This window comes from Syngnathus scovelli, chromosome 12, assembly GCF_024217435.2.
Source record: "Syngnathus scovelli strain Florida chromosome 12, RoL_Ssco_1.2, whole genome shotgun sequence".
Taxonomy (NCBI): Eukaryota; Metazoa; Chordata; class Actinopteri; order Syngnathiformes; family Syngnathidae; genus Syngnathus; species Syngnathus scovelli.
The window spans coordinates 7,048,942-7,067,971 of record NC_090858.1 but is presented as its reverse complement, the minus strand read 5'-3'; the positions used below and the strand labels follow the sequence as shown (position 1 = coordinate 7,067,971).

The window sequence follows — 19,030 nt, the reverse complement described above, 5'->3', positions numbered from 1 at the left end:
TTGGTCAGTCGAATGAAAAAAGATTCATTTCCACTCAAAAGAAATAGCAAGATGATCAAACATTGAAAGTAAGTAATTTTCTCTATTTTAGCAAAAATGACCGATGTTCAAAAATACTTTACCTGCATGTCCCTAAATTGAAGCTGGTGATCGCATTGGATATGGACAAACTTCTGACTTTATTAAATTCAATCATTTCAATGCATCCGGTGTAGTTGGAGAAAGGCCTTGCAGTCTAAGAATGGGGAATAAAAAAGTATTTTAGAGTTTTTAACAACAACATAAACTACACTATGCATGGGACATTATATATATTACACATAGTGTGCAACATTTTGTGAATTTTTGTTTTTGTTTTCACAGAGCAGTAATTACAAGTAATTCTAAATGAGAGTGTGGAAGTACAAGTTGAAATTTCCGTCTTAAGATTTTCTTCAGTGATATGATTTTGTCATAGGTTTACCTGATTGGCCCTGTAGTGATGTGGCAGACCCCCTATGAAGATGTGGTTTGTTCTTGGTATCTTATGTTCCAACCTGAAATTACTTGTTGCAATTTTGATTTTCTCATGACCGGAAAGAGTTAATTCCGCTTCACAAGGAGCCAGGTGTTGTCTAATAAGAAGTGAGACACATGAGAGCAATTACAGAGGTGGTCACGTTGACAACCAGAGTGGGTGGGACAAGTCTCGTTGTCTCGTTATTTATTTATTCATTATTTTTTTACAACACAAAAAATGTCATTTAATTGGGGTGTGTAGACTTAATATTTACCAAATAGGAACAACATTTTGGGTGCTAAATAATTCTAATAAAAGACAAAATGTGACAAACGAGGTTGTCATTGAGTAGCAACGATATCTTCAACAACATTAATCGGAAAATAATTTCTTAGGTTCCCCCTTGGGTACAATCTCACTATATTAGAAGTGCCCATCAGCTAATTGTTGGTGTCAAAAAAAAAAAAAAAAAGTCCACTTGAAACTACAGAGGGGACCAGATAATTACATCAGTGCCAATTCAGCACTAACCATCAACAGCTTGAGGGTACTCAGGCCACAGACGCCCCCCAATAGCCCTTGTTACCAGAGTGGAACTAAAGAGGTCCACACAGCAATCTTGGTTGCTAGGTCCAAAGTTTAGCAATCACTTTGAAAACTTGCATATGTTGGCTAAATAGTCAGGGAGCCAACTCCAAGCGATATAAGTCCTTCCTCAAGACTCAGAGCTTGCTTGCTTGCATGGAATGGTGGTTAATTTAGAAGCAGTCTGCCAGAACGGCCTGGCCAGCAGCCAGAGGGCAGCTAGTGTCACATTGTCCTTGAGAAGCCAGCCCCATCGGGTTTCTATTTAACATATTGAAAAGTGTCTTTGACGGGAAGATATATTAAAAGTCTATAATGAGTTCGGCGGCGAGGATGACCATGGTGTTGTAGCTTTGGGTCAAATCAGACAAAGATGGACGGAGTCCGCTATCAGACAATTACAAAGTATTTGCTTTGTGACACCGGCAACCATTTTTCCACGCTCCTGACCCTCTAGTTATGACAGCTCTCGTTCTCAAAACGTCTCCAAGGGTTCAGGACGGAACATTATGATGGATTCTTACCACTGTTGTATTTTTCATGCAGGGGAGAAAAAAAAAAACAGGGGGTGGAGCCTTGCAGGTTTGTATGCTTTTACCAATTTAGGCCAGACTTGTTTCTTCAGGCCAGGAGGGAGCAGATGCAACCTTGCCCGTGTACTCCAAGATCATTTCAACACCTCAGTTTTTTTTTTTTTATAACTACTATTTACATATTTCTTTCTTTGAGGGCTTAATTAATTATAAGAAACTTTAATGATTAATTACTAATTTCTCATTTTTTTTGAAAATATCACTACAATTGGAGTCATCTCAGATCTGGAATGGTTTTGGTCCTTAAAGGGAAAAAAAAAATACACTGTAACCAAATAAACAATATTTAAAAATGAAAGATTTTTACTGGTGAGGTATTGCCAAACAGTTATTTTAGTTGTAGAAATGTCTATATTATTGAGAAGTGATGGTAAGCTTGGACCAAGACAAGAACAATATCTTAGAGGGTTTGCAGCCTTACTTTAAATCATTTAAACATTGATTTTCCGCTTGGTTCCTGATTGATAGTCTTTTCATAATGAAAATATTGCAAATTAAGACTAAAGAACAGCCAATAAAGCATTCCCATTGATTGATAATGCTTTTTAATAGCAGCATTGTAGCATGTGACCCACTTCTTTGAAATGTAGGCTTAATTGTAATAACATTTAAATGCCTTCTCTTATGTCCCCTTGGTTTTACTTACAGTCATTAATTTGAACAAATGCTCCAACACTTGACACAAGTGGATATTTAAGGATGGAAAGTTAATACCACCTGAGGTGTTAATTGAACATATTTTGCGTGTTATGTAAAGCTAATAAGCTTATGATACGAATAGGCTGCTTCTTCCTCATTAAATGAAATATTATTGTCAAAGGCAGACGTGTTTATTTACAAACTCGAGTCAGAACTGTAAATTGAAATTACCAATCCTGAACACAAGATATTAAGAAACGTGATAATCCCTGGCAATTGGTTTGAAGAGCATACCTGATGTTGACAGTGTGCACTTTGCCGTCATCAACATGAATTTGTGTGTTAATCCTCGCAATGTCATCCTCTTCATTGCAGGAAAAGATGTACTGATAGAAAATTGTTTTTGAAATGTAATTGAAGATGTCAGAAAATCACCCATTGACATAAAATCAACAACATTTGCATTTATGGCAAATAATGTGTTAAATGTGTTTGTGTTTCAAGTTTTACCTGCAGAGTTCCATTTAGGACAAAAAGTTCCATGAACATTTCTATGTTATGTGTTCCTCGGCCCACATAAATGATTGTTCCACGGTCAGCTTGAGTCTGAAATCTCACAGTTAAGTTGTTGATTGTGCTGAGGTCAATCCCTTCAAATTCCAGGTAAGAATTTCCAAAATACTGGACATAGTTTGAATCTAAGGAGATACAAATAGAAACAATGAAATGAAGAAAAAATTTTGTGCGTCTTTATGGTATATTCTGCAGGGATTGATCTTCCCCCACAGATGCTCCTCTGGGTGATCTTATGGAACATCATGGAATAGCTTCCATGCCTATCTGAGAAGTTTCAGAACATCCTGTTTGTATTCCTCTGAGTCTCTTGCTACAGCTTTGTTTCAGTATAAAATGCAAATGTAACCTGTATCCATCAAATAACCTTGGTGACAGAAATAGAATACAGCTGAAAGACACATAAGAGAAATCACTCAAAACTCAAGCAAGGAAGCGAGAGTACCATAGATTGCTTTTATTTGAAAAGAACTGCAAAGAATTCAACATTCTGCAAGCTTTTTTTCCCCCCCTTTCTGCTCACTGTGAAGGCAAACTGAAAGCCATCTTATTCACCGGGAAAGCTGTGAAGCATGTAAATGGCGCAATATCAGGAGAGAGAAGCTGGATGTAGTCATGCACGTTTATTACACGCTGAGTTTTATAGTGGAATAACTTGTCTTGTATCATCCGTGAGAATAGGCCATTATGGGGCACTCCTGTTAAAGTTTTTCTGCCTGCCGGCCTATTGAGCGTAGCGACGCAGACCAACTTAAACGATAGGCTGGGACTTCCGTTAGGAGTACTCATGCCCAATATCATTCTGATTTAAAAGAAATGGTGCAATCTGTTACTGAGAAGTGGGGAGTGTGTTAAATTGAAAAACATTTGTGGATGCACCTGTCTCATGCTCTGTCTGTTCTTATCTGGGGAGCAGGAGGAAAAAAAACATTCATTACACGAGAGAAATCAGCATGGCTCCTTTTAAGTTGTTGCCATGATTAATCGAGCGAGCACAAGTGAGACCGCTATCAATATTTGTTACACATCAAGCCCTAATAGGCTGGCAACAAGCACTTTTGATCTGACAGCGTGCTCCTCAGGGCATTTACCGAGCAAGTTTACCTAAATACCCCATTTGGACTCGGAAGCTATAGGACCAATACCCTGAGGAAAAACGGCTGACAAAAAAGAGAATCATGAGGAGCACAGCTACTGTGATCTGTGAATTAATGAGGATAAACCAACAATGCAACGGTGCAGCGCTGTGTTGTTCACTCCTGGCAATACAAGTTGCCAGTGCTGATGATGTAAAATTACCCCTCAGAGACAAAGCTTTTCATTCATTTTAAAGCTTGTTTAGTGTGAAGTAGTCTTTGATGCGGTACAAGACTGCTGCAAGGAGGCAGTCTCGAACCTCATTAACAGCTAGCTCCAGCTTCACCTTCAAAGGTCTCCTTTTTGTTTAAAAAAAAAAAAAAAGTTTTACACTTACTTACATTTATACATACATTCACCAATCACAGCATAATGAACACTTGCATATTCATCATTCAGAATACTCAGCTTTGATTAACATTATCTGTGAGTTGTCATGTAAATAGAAAAAAAAAAGACTAATATACTAACTACTGGAGAGAGTTGTAGACTTCTGTAATTGACAAGCACACAATGCTCCAAGTAACTCAAGATTAAATACAAATGGGCACAACACTTCAAATCACTTCTGGGTTATTACATCAAAGCATGTTATTTCCATCCTAAGATACCATGAAAAAATGCCCCCGAAGGCCTAACGGGCAATCTTGAAACAGATCTGCTGAAGCCTAGTACACACACAAAGATAAACTCGCTGTTTTTGACCCTGATTTATACCTTCCGAGCAAAGTAGGCAAGTGTCCAATTAACATGTGTGATTACCAACAATTGTAAATGTTAAACATTCGATATTCACAATACAAAATCTTCATGGGTGTGGTTCACATCAAGGTTGACCGCGTTACTGATTTCCATATGGAACAGAATCAATCAGTTAACAAACTGGACGGGAGTTGGGTTTTTGTTTAAAGTCATTCACCACATTCGAAGTGAAAATATTTTTTGTTCACAAGATATTGCCACTGCACTGGATTTACCAGATAAGATAATATCTGGCCTAATTTCTAGTCCAGTACTTCTCTGTTTTAGCATTTTGTAGCAGCCACTGTAATACAACTGACGTCTCGTTGTGGGACAAGACTCTTGATTGTTGATGGAGATTTAGTGTCGGACTCTTCTTCACTTATCACGTGAGGTCTCTCACATTTTAAAAATGGTTAAGATATAATTTTCAACAAATTTTAGGTGTAAGTTTGGGCATTAACCTCCACAATAATGCGTCTCCTACTTTTATTAGATGTGATTATCTAGTGCAGATATGTCTAATGAAGAGCATACATCCATTTTCCACACCGCTTCTACTCATTAGAGTTGCGGGTTTGCTGGATCTTATGCCAAATGACTTTTGGCAAGAAGCGGGGGTATTATATGGACTGGTCACCAGACAATCACAGGGCACATAAAAACAAAGCTTTCATACTCCCATTCTAACCTATGGACAATTTTGAGCCTGCCTAACATGCATGTTTTAAGAATGTGGGGGGAAGATGATGTAAACGGAAAACCTTTGCATGTACGTGGGAGAAAATGGAGTCAAAATTCTTTTATGCTGGCCATGGAGTTTATCTTCACTGTAGACTGTTCAAAGACCTTTTCTTATTTTACAAGAACAAAATGTGTTCTTGGTGGGAATATGAGTCATTGAGAGCCAGCCAAATTACACCTTGTCTTGATACACGTCCATTAAGGAGGTTAAAGAATTGATGGTCGCGTAAAAAAAAAAAAACATGCAGTAAAGTTTTGGTAAAATGTGAGCTTGAGAACATTTATTGTAAGGTTGGCCATTACCTGATGACTTTTAATTGATATAGACTTTATGTCCCATTTATTTAAAAAAAACTAGGGTTTAAGTTTAGTTTCATCCCTGATTTATTGGTTAATGTAAGAGACTGACTGATTGAACTTGTCGAAGGGTAGAGATAAAATACTGCGAAGGACCATTCTTGGAGTCTTGCAATTTCTGTGCCTCAAGGGAAGGTAAAAGGTCATTCTTTACTTTCAATATTTGCTGAAAAAAAATCTCTTGTATAGAAGATAGGTGACAGAGGGAGCATCAGATGATGTTATTTGGCAGAAAGCTGTATCCTCAGTCAGACTGTTGTTTTTGCTTTGTAATTCTATCTTTGGACTACACACCCGTCTATTTATATTTTTGTTGAATGAATTTAAATAATGACTATGACTCAATCATAACTCATACAACTTCCTTCGGGCTGTCCTTCATTCATGAACATTCCAAACGTGTGTGTAACTGTGACTCAACTGAAAATGAAAACAAAATGCATTTGTCTACAATTAACACATTTTAAAACGGGCAAGTATTTGAAATAAGTGGAAGGAAAAAAATATCAAAAGGCTGATTGATGCAATCAGGGAGGATTTAATTTAATACACGTGATACTGTTGCTTATTATTTTGCTTGTAGTGTACAGTGGTGTGGACCTATATTGGATTTGTCTGAAATTTAAGTAGCAGCAGTAGTTGTTGTGGCTAATTTCAACACTGTGAGTTAATGACAGACTTCAATTTGAAAGTAAAGTTCTACAGTGCCGGAAATACAAAGTCAATAATAAATATGTTGTTGAATTAAAACATCTATGATCAATCAATAAATCAAGCATTCAAAGTGAGAACTATTGTCTTCAAAAACCTTATACAGATATCTTGTGTTGGATCTTGGAACTTTCATTTTGCACGGGTGTACAACAAGACAGAACAAAGTCAGTGTTCCTTGACGACAGTCAGCTTTTCTCCACTAACACTGGCCTCTGGGATCGCCATCATCTCTCAAAATGCCGAGCACGGCATTGTGTGCACAGTGATGGTAGAAAAAGAAAAAGACCATAATGGTCTGTGAAACAAGGTTTGCTGTGTTCAATAGTGTGAATCTAAGTCACTGTACATCAAAGCCTGTGTTTTAATTTTTATTGACACATTATAAAGCAGGCAAGGGTTTAAAAAAAGCACCATCTACGTGTATTTCATGCAACACCAAGGGCACCGCTTTCTTTCAGATTTGACCTGGTCAAATGAACTTGCAGGTTTCCATGTACCTTCAAACTAATTCAGTTGTCCATGAATGAGATGGTTTCTAAAAGCTCGCCTTCCTCGACTCAACACATGTAAGCCCCTGTAGAATGCATCAGGTGTAGCTGGGAATACTCCATTATGTTTGGCCCAAAGTGAATTTCAGTGTGTCACACTGAATTGGTTCAAGCTCATCTGTGTTCAATAGGTCTGCTTAACTGCTCTGCTGCTTTGTGAACAGTTTCAAAGCTAAGGCAGACCTCATCTGTCAAGAAGAAACAATCTGCCACCCCTCTCACACAGCACAATTCAATAGCAATAACGTACGGTACATGCGATCTGTACCTTTCATCTGTGAGTTGAAATGATTGGACCTTTATCTTTGGTGTGAAATCAACATTTTTGCCATATGTTTGCCCTATTCAATATTAATCTGGTCAGGATCAATTATGGTAAGACACCTTGCTCAAGGGTGCCTAAGGGATGTTTCTTTATTTTATTTTTTTAACAGACACTGAACACAAGATACTTCTTTGCATTATAGACACTCCATTATACTTATTTGATGGTAGATGTAAAAGCACATTACTTAATGTTATTATTTACCAAATCATGAATCTTGTTTGATTATAATTATAATCATTTACAACCACATAATCAAATTATAGCCTCATAACACGCTGCAACCTTATTGCGACAGCAACAACATACAGTAAATCAACATCTATTAATTGGAGTGAAGCCATTTGCAAAGTAACATCGATTTTATTGTACCTAAAATGTGTCTAGACTCAAGTTATATAGCCTCTATAAATTTTTAAAATCCTGAAATAGGAATGACATTTTTGTTTGAAATGACTCAACACAGAGTCTCTACTCATTTCAAAACGACCAAGAAGAGTCAATGAAAAGGATGTGGGAAGAATTGATTTGTTTAGAATTCTTTCTCAGTGTAGTGGCTGACAATTTGCTGACCACCTGTGTCTTCATTTTCTATGTTTGTTCTCTGCAGCAGCAGCAGACACACACACACAAATACACAAGACACAGTGCATCAAGCCAAGCACAACATGAATCTTGAAAAAAGTGAGCAAACATACTGATGCAATCTTGCATGCTTATGTACCAGGAATAAAATCGTCTCAAGGCACCATAAGGACATTGCAGCAGGCGCGCATCTATAGGACACACAAAGTGTTGGTTTGTACCTGTGGATTGCTCAACTGTCGACGAGAGGCTGAGTGTTGGTATTTGCACATGTGGTGTAAAGCCGCGAGTTATGTTCTTGAGTGCGGTCTCCAAGGGAACTGCATCCGTTGCAGGAGGGAGGCAGGTGACCTTGTTGATGCCATCTACACAGGAATATGCTTCTGGACATGGATTTAAGAGGCAATCATCATAGTTGTGCTCACAGTTCCTCCCCTGTGTACACAGAATAAACAGCCTGTAGACGTGAGAGTGTGAAATGAAACACTAACTGTATATAATGTTAACAGTATGAAAAAGAAAGTTCACAGTAAAGAAGTAATATTTAATTATGGGAATTTATGCAAATGTAGTCTTATGCATGAATAGTGTTTTAATGAGGTTAGTTTGCCAGTGGAGTTTATTTGTATTAAGCATAGTTAAACAAAAACTACTTCACCAATTTCTAATGACCTTTTGAAGTGAGGAGGGAGCATAAGACAAGAAATAAGGTCTTTTGGGCCAAATTGGTTTTAACCCTACATAGGGCATTCAGTGGCAATCTCAGAAATTCACATTCTAGCCCTTTGCTATGTAATTTGGAGATTAACATGCATGAATTCGGAATGTGAAAGGAAGGCAGAGCACAAGCAGAAAAATCAAAGGCGGCACAAGCAGAATATGCAAACTCTGTACGGAAAGACCCGGGTCCTTTTGACCGTGTACTAAGCACATGGCCAATCATTCCTGCTTGCCTCATTTCTTTTTATTCAATTCATTTTTCAACATTGTTATGAGAATATCACACTAAAAATAAGATTTATTTAAATTTGAGTTACCAAACATGATTCCTTATCTAAAAAATCTTGATGACCAATTTGTTATGACTTAATTTGGTCCTGATCCAAATTAGTCTTGTTCACCCGTGTGAGAGCTTGCGCTCCAGTTGTTTCCAATTCAGGGCGGCATGGCTATTTTATCAGCACAATGATGTAATGTTATAGCTTCATAATAATGATGATTGTCGAGGGAGTTGAGGGTGCAGGAGGATAAAGGTTAATTCTAAAAAAATATAATAATGAAGAGGCAGAAACAGGTGGGGAGTCTCACCACAAATCCAGGCCGACAGAAACAGGTGTAGCCGTAGCCCGGATCACCCTGAACGCATATCCCCTGGTTGCAGGGCTGTGGAAGGCACTCATTAATGTCATCCTCACAGTGAAGGCCTGTCCAACCTGCCAGGAACAAAAGCCCACAGAGTGCGCTGGTGAGCCCTGGCTCTCCCACTTCCACCCTCTGAAGTGAATATCAATCAGATGCTCCCACATTGATTTTCTTCTTTTTGGGTTCACACTTATGCACAGACAAGAAAAGGCTTTCGCTAAGAGTATGGGTGCCGCATACATTTTAATGAGGAGTAGAAGTATCGTCTATTTATCACTGTATTTTTGTACTGTATGACTAGATCGTTCCCCAGAGAAAGGCTGATTGACTATTAGAGAGTTCTGAAGAATAGAAACTTTACAGGAATGATTGTAACCTTTTACACCACCTTACTCAGTTGACTTACAGTAATATGCATGCTCTTTAGAATTTAAAACACTTTACATATGGCAAAGTGTACTTCGACAAAGTGGGGCAGGGAGAGGCAATGTAACAAAGAGTTCATGTAACAGACGGCGTGGGCTTGTCGGCTTGATGTCAGCAGAGCAACCTCCACAACGTATGAGCGTCTTACCTGGCCGGCAGTGGCAGACGTAACTATTAATAAGATCTTGGCAAATGGCATCGTTGTGGCAGGGAGATGAGCCACATTCGTCAACTTCCACTTCACATAAATCCCCTGTGAAACCTGCTGGACAGCTAAGAAAACAGATCATGCTCTGAAACGTGGGAGGCAGTCAGTTCCTTCTACAGAGGTGGCTGTAAACAAGAGATGCTTTATTATTTAATGGTGAGATTGTTAGCTGTTGGCTTCTTTTTTTATTCATCTAGCCTTATTATTAAGATCTGTTTGTAATTGGTACGAGGATACCTTACAGATTTCTTTTTTATTTCTATTCATCTTGTCGTCCATTTGTCCACTTGGTTAATTATCTGGAGTTGCAGAATTTTTCTAAAGGACAAGAACTTGACGATATGTAAAAAAACCCAGTACGGCTTTAGTGAGAACCCACTGTATGACCCCAAGACAACAATAACAAACAGCACTCTCTATAACATTTCTTTTTCGCAGTTGACTTTGAATTATTTGTGTGCTTGTGTTGTGTAGTGAGCTGTGTAAGATATTTTTCAATTCATCATGTATAACAGCAGCCACAGTTAATGAGCAAGTTTTTCATGCGTAACCTCCGAGTCGAGCATACATGCACAACAGAGGCCATTTGTTGGGCAGGTGCACACCAGAATGTGCATCACTTCAATCATCTTGCGCAGCTAAAACATATTGCATAAGTGAATTTAATTTTCTGTTACTTTTAAAGCAAATCTGGAAACGAAAAATGTGGCTGCATTGGCTATAGTGGACTTTATAAATGCATTCTTTATGGTTTCGACCCCAAAACCTTTTTTCGTTAGCTTTTTTATTCTGTGAATTATTATTATTCAGGGAATACTCCTGAACTTTTTTTTTTTTTTCAAATTTACACATTCAGCTCTTATATTGGGTATAATTAGATTGATGAGTATGTACCTATAGATTGGTTGTGTGTGACTGCACATTTATTTGTAAATTCCAATCCTCACAAGCCTTAACTGTAACTGTAACATACGTGTACTCCAATAAACTCACCTTGAAGTGAATATAAAAATACAGTCCACTAAATCAATATTGTATGAGAGCAGTGGCCTTTTTTTAAGTCCAGGTTGTCCTGGATACATTAAAGTGTGACACAGACTATATAGCAGCATAGCAGCACAAGGTCAGACAAAGCAATTAACTGTAGAACATCAAGGGACATGCAGAGTCCTTCTGCACACTCTTACCACATATGTACAGCATGTATTTAGATGCGCGTCATCACTTCAGGGACAGAAAGCCTGCAATTAAATAGCTACAAGTAGCTTAATTGCAGCCTACCCAAAGAATTGTGTATGGGGGGGGGGGGGGCTTGTATGATGAACACACACACTGCGGCGCTACTCAAAATGTATTGCTAATTGGCGACAGGCTGAACTGTGCAAGGACAGCTCTAAGTCCAATAAATCCGAATAAAGAATAAAGAGAGCTATTACAATTCTTCATCTTTGCTAATGGCCATTATTGCGTTAAACATGTTGGTCATCTGTTCATAAATATATGAGTTAAAACATATCAGCTGTATTAACTCACCTACAAGTAAAGTTGAGTTCTTTACCATCAATGCACGAAGCTCCTTGAGAACAAAATTTTGCAAATTCTTTGCATGCGTCAATGTCAAACTCACAGGCTTTTCCTGTGTAACCATCCTGACAAATGCATGAATGTTTATCAATCAGATCAACACACGACCCTCCATTCAAACAGGGATTGGTAGTACAGTCCTGTGAATAAATATACATCAAATGTAATTTGTTATGGGTCACAAAAGTACAAAATTACAGAACATTAACTCAAGCAAAGGCAGTAAGCAATACCTCTGTATATGTTCACTCCCAAGTGCTCCCTATATCATTGTTCAGTACAAATGATAGACTCTGTTTTAAATACAATTTGGCAACAATACACACAATTGTGAACAACAATCCTATCACTAATGCCACAGTTAACGCAACACGAAAGGTGTCCGGGCTGGTCCACCGCTATTATAGACCACCAACAGGCAATCAGAACAGATTAAACTAAATGTTCAAAGACACCTTTTAAGAAACCTAATGCCTTATCTTCGAAGCACAGCTGAAGCTGTGTTGTGTTTGGATCAATTAAGCATTCGGCTGAGCCATTTACTCTAATCAGGTATTTGCGCGATGTTTGCATGATCGTGGTGCTTCAGTCCTATTATCTCGTAGGAGAGTCGATAAAGTTAGTGACACCAGAGACTACGCAAAGACTACAAAGTTCTTCTTCCAGAACATTCAGCAGCTTTAATCATTAAACTCTACTCACATCAATGTTTGTTTCACATCTGCTGCCGCTCCATCCCGCCTCACAAAGACACGTGTAGGAAGCAATTCCATCATGACAGCTAAGGTGGGCCGGAACAGTGGGGGAGCGGGATTGATTTAAGTAGCAAAAACTTGAGAGTTGACATTAAATAGAACACTTCTTTGAGAGCAGCTCTATTGTTGCACAAAACACATGTTGAGAAACATACAATTTGACAACCTGAAATTCATCATGACAGAGTGGAGGGGCTTTAATTCAAAGTAATTCCATCATAGTTCCTCCTAATCTACAGCATTTCCCATTTAAATGGGACTGTGATAAATACTTACCTCCCTTGAAAACAAGGTGCCGACAAGCATTCATCAATGTTGGTCTCACAGTCGGGGCCAAAGAAGCCGTTGGGGCACACACAGTGATATCGATCGGCTTCATCAATACATCTCCCACCATTTTGGCACAGCTTTGAAATGCACTCGTCAATGTTAACTTCACACCATGCCCCTAGGAAATGAAGCAGACTTCTTTAAACAGTGCAACTTAACAGGAGGGGTAGTCATTTAGTGCTTCAAGAAAACAAATACACACGTTTTTGGTTTTGAGAATTTCGGTTACAGGTGGAAGTTAAACTCTTCATACCCATAGTCATACAATGTCAGTGTACGTTGTTAATTGATAGCCGGTGACACATTTCATTCAGAAGTATGTGTGGGGTTTATTAAAGCTGAAAAAAAAAAAGATTCAGGGAATGAAAGTCCTCTTGGCAAAATCGATGGTGAAGGTCAGATGAAAATGACCGGACTGGACAAGGAAATCTATCTAGAACATGTGTGAAGGAACAATAATTTGAGCGATGAAAAAAAAAAAAAAAAAAAAAAGCAGCAGGACACATGACCTCCTGCCGCTCTGTGTTCATAGTAGGAAAGGGAAGTGTCCAAACTCACGCACATATAACAATGCAAGAGTGAAAGAAGAAAATTTGACAATAGAAGATTGAAAGGAGATTGCTTGGTCTGATCTGATGCACCTCAACTCCTGCTGCTACATTGGGATGGTAAGGTCATTGGCATAGACAAAAAAATCCATCCTCCCTCATTCTTAGAGATCGAGTGGTATGAGATTCAAGGGGGTATTTATTTATGGATCAACACCGTTGGGAATATAACTACGTATAAGATCCATATGAAATTGCAACCAATTTTCTTTTTTGGCAGGGAGTGGGGGGTGGGGATAACAACACTGCAGCTTTCTCCTTTAATGCTGCTGATGGGTTATATACAAAATACCCTTGTCAAGCTATGTAATGATTATCTGTTGAGCTGTATATCCCATTGATGCAGTAAACTGCTTTGTCAGGCTCATTCATTATTTTCAATAGATCTAGAAGACGCGGGTCACATTGCATATTGGGCCTTTTTCGTTTAACTATTGATGTCTCTCTCTTTTTTTCTTTCATTAAAAATCCTGTGGTAACTGCCCTTTCCCATGGTAAAAAAAATGTCTTCTTTTCTTTTAAATATGCCTAGGGACAGATGGTTTATTAATGAAATATTTTTTGGGGGGTAACTGCACTGAACTGATCTAAACTGAATTTAATGGCTAGGTACATATAATAAGATGATGTCAGGGGTCACTTGTAGCCTTTTCTCTTAACCAGAAATTCTCTCGTGCTCACTTAACATTCCATTACTGTAAAAAAATACTTTAATGCTTCATGAGAATATTTTTTTTTTTTTTTTTTGCTGCAAGCCAAATCATTAACTCTCATGAGTCAGTTTGACACCTCATTAGTTATCATACGGAGAAACATCCTTTAGTTTCTCGCCAGCATTAACTTTAATCAGCCAGCTTCCACACAAACATCAGCCAGTGAATTAGGCATAAAGCAGAGACTCTACACAACACTGGAGGTTTTAGACTTTCATTTAATTTCATTTCATTTTTTTTTACCTTTAAAATTCCCATTGCAGAATATGCAAACAAAATAAAGAGGATGTCTGTGTAAAAAAATTAAATAAATCATTAATTAAATGAGCCAAACCGTTGATGGAGTATTGTACGTATTCGATAGCAAATTAAAATATAGGAAATGCAGCTTTGCTGTAAAGTTATTCTTCTAGTCTCATTGTCTTGTCCCTGAGAAACATAATCCCTGTTTATTCCCTTAATAAATCAGGTTTATTCAGAGAGCTGGTTATTTAATATGTAGTATGGTAGGTGCCCAAAAAACTGACGAACGAAGAACTGCCTGTGGCAAGAATTCAAGTAGTATTGGATTTTTTTGTAATACTTAAATTGAATAGCCCAAGCCACGTTGAGCAAAAACCTGCTGACTGAATTTGACTAATCGCTTTTATAAAACCAGACTAAAACATCTTGCTTTCTGGCCAAAAGACTACTCTGAGAAAACAGGAAACATAATCCTTTATAGAAAGCTTGTAGATATTTTCAAATTAAGAAATGACAAAGAAAGAGTCAGAATCTGTCTTATTGTCCAAAAAGCTTTTACATGGAGTAAACAGTCGACACCTGTATGATTCTGTTCTGTATTGAAATAAAAAAATACAATAAGCGACATACAATTTTAGACAAAAGATTAAAAAATGTTCATATTTGTAACCCAATAGAAAACTGCAGACACTTGGTATAAAAGCCTGAACTGATGACACATTTTTATTGTCATGTTCATCCAGCAGAGCAAATTCACTGAAGCCTCACTGCAACATCATCATCATCCGACAATGTGCTGACCGAGGAAACGGCAACAATGTGCTGATTGCACCGCACTATCACTCAAGGGAACATGCTCCTTAATGACCAGTGAAGAAGAAAAAACAGAAGGCGACAAACGACAACAGCTGAGACTGTGATTCATACGCACGTCACTATAATGACTCCTGACCTCGGGACCGAACACGGCTTCCATGTATAGTTAAACAATACATGCCGGGAGCCTTAAAAGCAAAACATCCTCATTAATGATCCGACAAGTGCGATTCAAGCAGCTGCCTGGGCTGTCTTAGAGTGAGATTAACATTTTTATAGTGCATGTCAATATGGCACAAAGGCAAAGTAATGTATAGAACAGCACAAACTGTAGTCATGCATAATTATGTGATTAGGTGAGAGCCTATACTGAGGCAATTACTGAAAGCATGCCTCAGAATGTTGCACCTGTAATGCAACAATACGCTTCTTCTTCTTTGCTCCTGGGCTCTCTCTCTAATTGTTCCGTATACTTTGTGGTGAATTGTAATCATCCATTATCTGAACCGCTTATCCTCAACAGCAGTCAAATGTCTTTAGTGACAAGCTGTTAGTTAGACATTGTCATTAACAACTCCAAAAGTAGATACCATATAAGCTTTCCCGTATACAGCACATTTACATTCCATTCTGTTTGATGGAGGTTGTTGGAAGCTAAAGAAGCCAGTTAATAACTATGCGATTCACCCTATAAAATGTTATGTCTTGAAATAAACATTGCTCAGTATCTGGGTTCTTTAAAGCGTGTTGAAAAGCAATATTTTGTAATCCTATTTAAAGAATGCTGAAAAAAAAGTAATTGAGACAATGAACAACCTGATCAGACAGAATGTCAAAGTCTAAAATAAAGATGCGCATTCTCACTGACTGGCCAGCAACACTAATAAAATCCGATACGGAACCTAATGCAGGTGGAAACGAACTGTCATTATTGTGTAATCACATCCATACAAGCTAACAAATATAGACTATACTGATTTATTAGTAAGCACCATCAACTGGTGGATCCTAAATTGATTCTGGCATTCAATATGCAAAAAGAGAAAAATAGCTATTGATTTGCTGATGCCAGTAACAAATAATATGTCACACACAAAGTTAAGAATTTCATCCAAAAAGGAGTTGACACTTTCAAAACAGAATAACATTCAAATCAATTTCAAACAGGCCTTCTCCAAAATGTTATATCAGATAGTTCTTGTGCTGCGGTGGAAAGTTATAGCACAAATACTTTTAAGAATTCCAGTAGGTTTGAGCCAAGTCAGACTGCATCCTATGGCCGCTTGCTCTCTAGGGGAGTCCTGTTTCCTCACATGAGCTTAGAGTATCAGAAAAAGTAATGACTTGTACTATAGTGTGTGCAGGCCTAATAATAAAAGCTGCTTCAGTGGGAATTGGGCCATGCATGGCAGGTTGTGCTCTCCAGAGTCACAATACCTTAGAGATTTCTCCCCCCTCTCAATTGAGGAAGGATAAATTGATGATACAGTGTGGAAGACAAATGAAATTAATCTTCCCAGAAGATGACAGGAATCGGCTTTAGTGCAAAATCACACGCACGCGCGTGCACATGGCCGTGCGCTAAAATAGCTCAATATCTGCCTGGCTGGAAAATAAGATGAATGGATTGAAGTAACGCAACTATAGAATTCATTCTGAGACTAAGGAAGCTGACGTAATAAAATCAAAGCAGCTAAGTGACAGTGATAAGTTTCCATCAGACCAAATAGGTGAATGTTTATCTAGTTAGCTTTGCTAAAAGGCAACCGCAGCATCTGGCATGGGCAGGGACGCCAATTAAAATAATTAGTTGGGAAGCAGTTTTCACACAAAACCACATCTGTGTCGGTGCTCTGGTCCGCACCAACCCTGATAAGCTTTTTAGGCTCTTCTATTGATCTTTGTCCCACTAGGGGGCTAAAAGACGTACCTGAGTATCCATGGTGACAGACACATTCAAAGCCCCCTGGCTTGTTGATGCAGGTGCCCCCCTGTAGGCAAGGTGAAACTTGACACTCGTTCCCACTCAGGTCACAGAGTGTTCCGAAATATCCAGAAGGGCAACTGCAGTGAAACCTGTAGGACAGAAAAATATCACGCAATCATGAAAGTGAAAGAATGAAAAAGAGGAACATGCTGTCAGAATTGTGTTATTGTTATGGCAAACTTCACATATTTGGAGGATAATTTGAACTAAGATATTTTCAAATGTATCATTGTAATTCACATTTATTTGTTTCCACGTTCATTTCACACAACATTGGAGGTGTTGACCATCACGACACCCTCAAAAGAATTTAAACAGATAATTTAAGATATTTCAACATTTTTTTTCGTTTTGAAATGCTACAAAATAAGCTAAACTGAGCCGTAAATGTTGCTACTAAATTGTAATAGGCCATATATTGACGGCAACCTATTCCTATATATGTATACTAATTATGCTGCAATAATTACTGAGTAGGAGACATCATAATATTGATACAACTATTCGAATAGTTTGAGAATCTTTGAAATTAAGAGCAATTTTTCATAATGAGCCTGACCGACATCTTTCTCCAACAGGAACAATATAGCAACAATTAAATCTCCCACGGTGCAACTCACTTTGAATTATGCTTGATGACTTATTACTGAAGGGAATAGCCTAATGAGTCTGATAATGCACTTTACTCCATTCAAATCCCTCGCCCCAGCTGTCATTGGCTCTAATATCTTCTGACCTCACGTCTCTGAGGAAACATCTTCCCGATTCATGGTTGAAAACAAAACAAAAGTAAGGTGTCATTTGTTATCATCAAATTAACGAGATTAAAACCAATTTTGGCGATATGCAAGACTCTTTTTGTCATATGGTACAAAAGCACTGCATCTTCTAATTATGAAAGCCCTAAAAGGCTCGACTGGTCAGGGACCAAACTCTGATCATAATTAACATGCTCTTGCTTTGCTGCCTGCCCGCCAACGCTGCTTTTGAGCTTCTTATAAAACAAAACCGCATCCGTTGATAATGATTTAGTATTTCCCAGTGATTGCGACGTGATAAGAGGAGACTGTGAATGTGCGCAGATGTGGAAAAACACTTTGGGGCACACTAGAGAGATATACACATCATCTCAGTGTTCAACTTGTCAGGTCAGGGGGATGAAGATAATGGCTTTGATTTGTTCCTGTAGTGGGCATTAAGGTTAAAATACACCGGACTGTGCAATATAGCCAGCACTGTATTGAACAAGGCCGGGTCACACGGGAGCCAAATCATGACGGGAGCCAAACTGGAGACAAACCATTTAGGACTCAAATTGGCCCTGGGACTTTTCTATCCATCTGTCCGACTAAGCAAGCCCACAAGCCCAGGGGCTCCCATTAAGCACACCAGAGAGAAGCACCCCTAGTGCTGGGCTGGAGGATGAATTGAGACACATGATGTTTTCCAGCTGAATCCAGCCTCCATCTTCTGGAGAGCAGGTCAGAGGATATGCATTTTGCCAAACTTTAAAGAGGAACATGCATTTGAAAATAAAATACCATTCTCAATTCTAACTTGCTTTTTAGTCTCACTTGTTCAGTAGGTCTTGACAGGTGCCACCGTTGAGGCAAGGCCGTGAGGAGCACCTATTTATGTCTTGCTCACAGTGAAGGCCGGAAAATCCCATTTTGCAAACACATCTGGAAAACGAAAAAATAAATACTGGCGTTAAATACCTAGTCTGTTTTTTTATTCTATTCTAATAAACCGAGAAATGATTGAATGCATTTGGTGGTTGTACCTGATGGTCTCGGACTTTTGCACAGATTGTTGTGCAAAGCAGAGGACCAGAAAAAAAAAGGAAACTAGATATTTCTCGCTCACTATGAATAGTTGAGATATGGAATCCTAAGCAGTACTAATGGTTGATGATGTTTTGTCAATTAGACTAAACAGATTTGATGAAGCATCCATGC

General features: G+C 38.4%; 1 protein-coding gene across 1 annotated transcript in view; it reads right to left on the bottom strand.

Moving 5' to 3' along the window:
• eys (eyes shut homolog) overlaps window positions 1–19,030 on the bottom strand; it is a 106,667-nt gene that overhangs the window by 39,822 nt on the left and 47,815 nt on the right. Inside the window, exons 27-38 of the mRNA XM_049736222.2 lie at window positions 18,647–18,754; window positions 17,016–17,161; window positions 12,652–12,823; window positions 12,323–12,401; window positions 11,570–11,760; window positions 9,977–10,101; window positions 9,349–9,473; window positions 8,262–8,475; window positions 2,827–3,014; window positions 2,611–2,702; window positions 464–614; window positions 123–235 (exon numbers count right to left, since the gene is read on the bottom strand). Coding sequence (XP_049592179.1) covers window positions 123–235; window positions 464–614; window positions 2,611–2,702; window positions 2,827–3,014; window positions 8,262–8,475; window positions 9,349–9,473; window positions 9,977–10,101; window positions 11,570–11,760; window positions 12,323–12,401; window positions 12,652–12,823; window positions 17,016–17,161; window positions 18,647–18,754 — 1,704 coding nt within the window. The remainder of the gene's footprint in view (window positions 1–122; window positions 236–463; window positions 615–2,610; window positions 2,703–2,826; window positions 3,015–8,261; window positions 8,476–9,348; window positions 9,474–9,976; window positions 10,102–11,569; window positions 11,761–12,322; window positions 12,402–12,651; window positions 12,824–17,015; window positions 17,162–18,646; window positions 18,755–19,030) is intronic.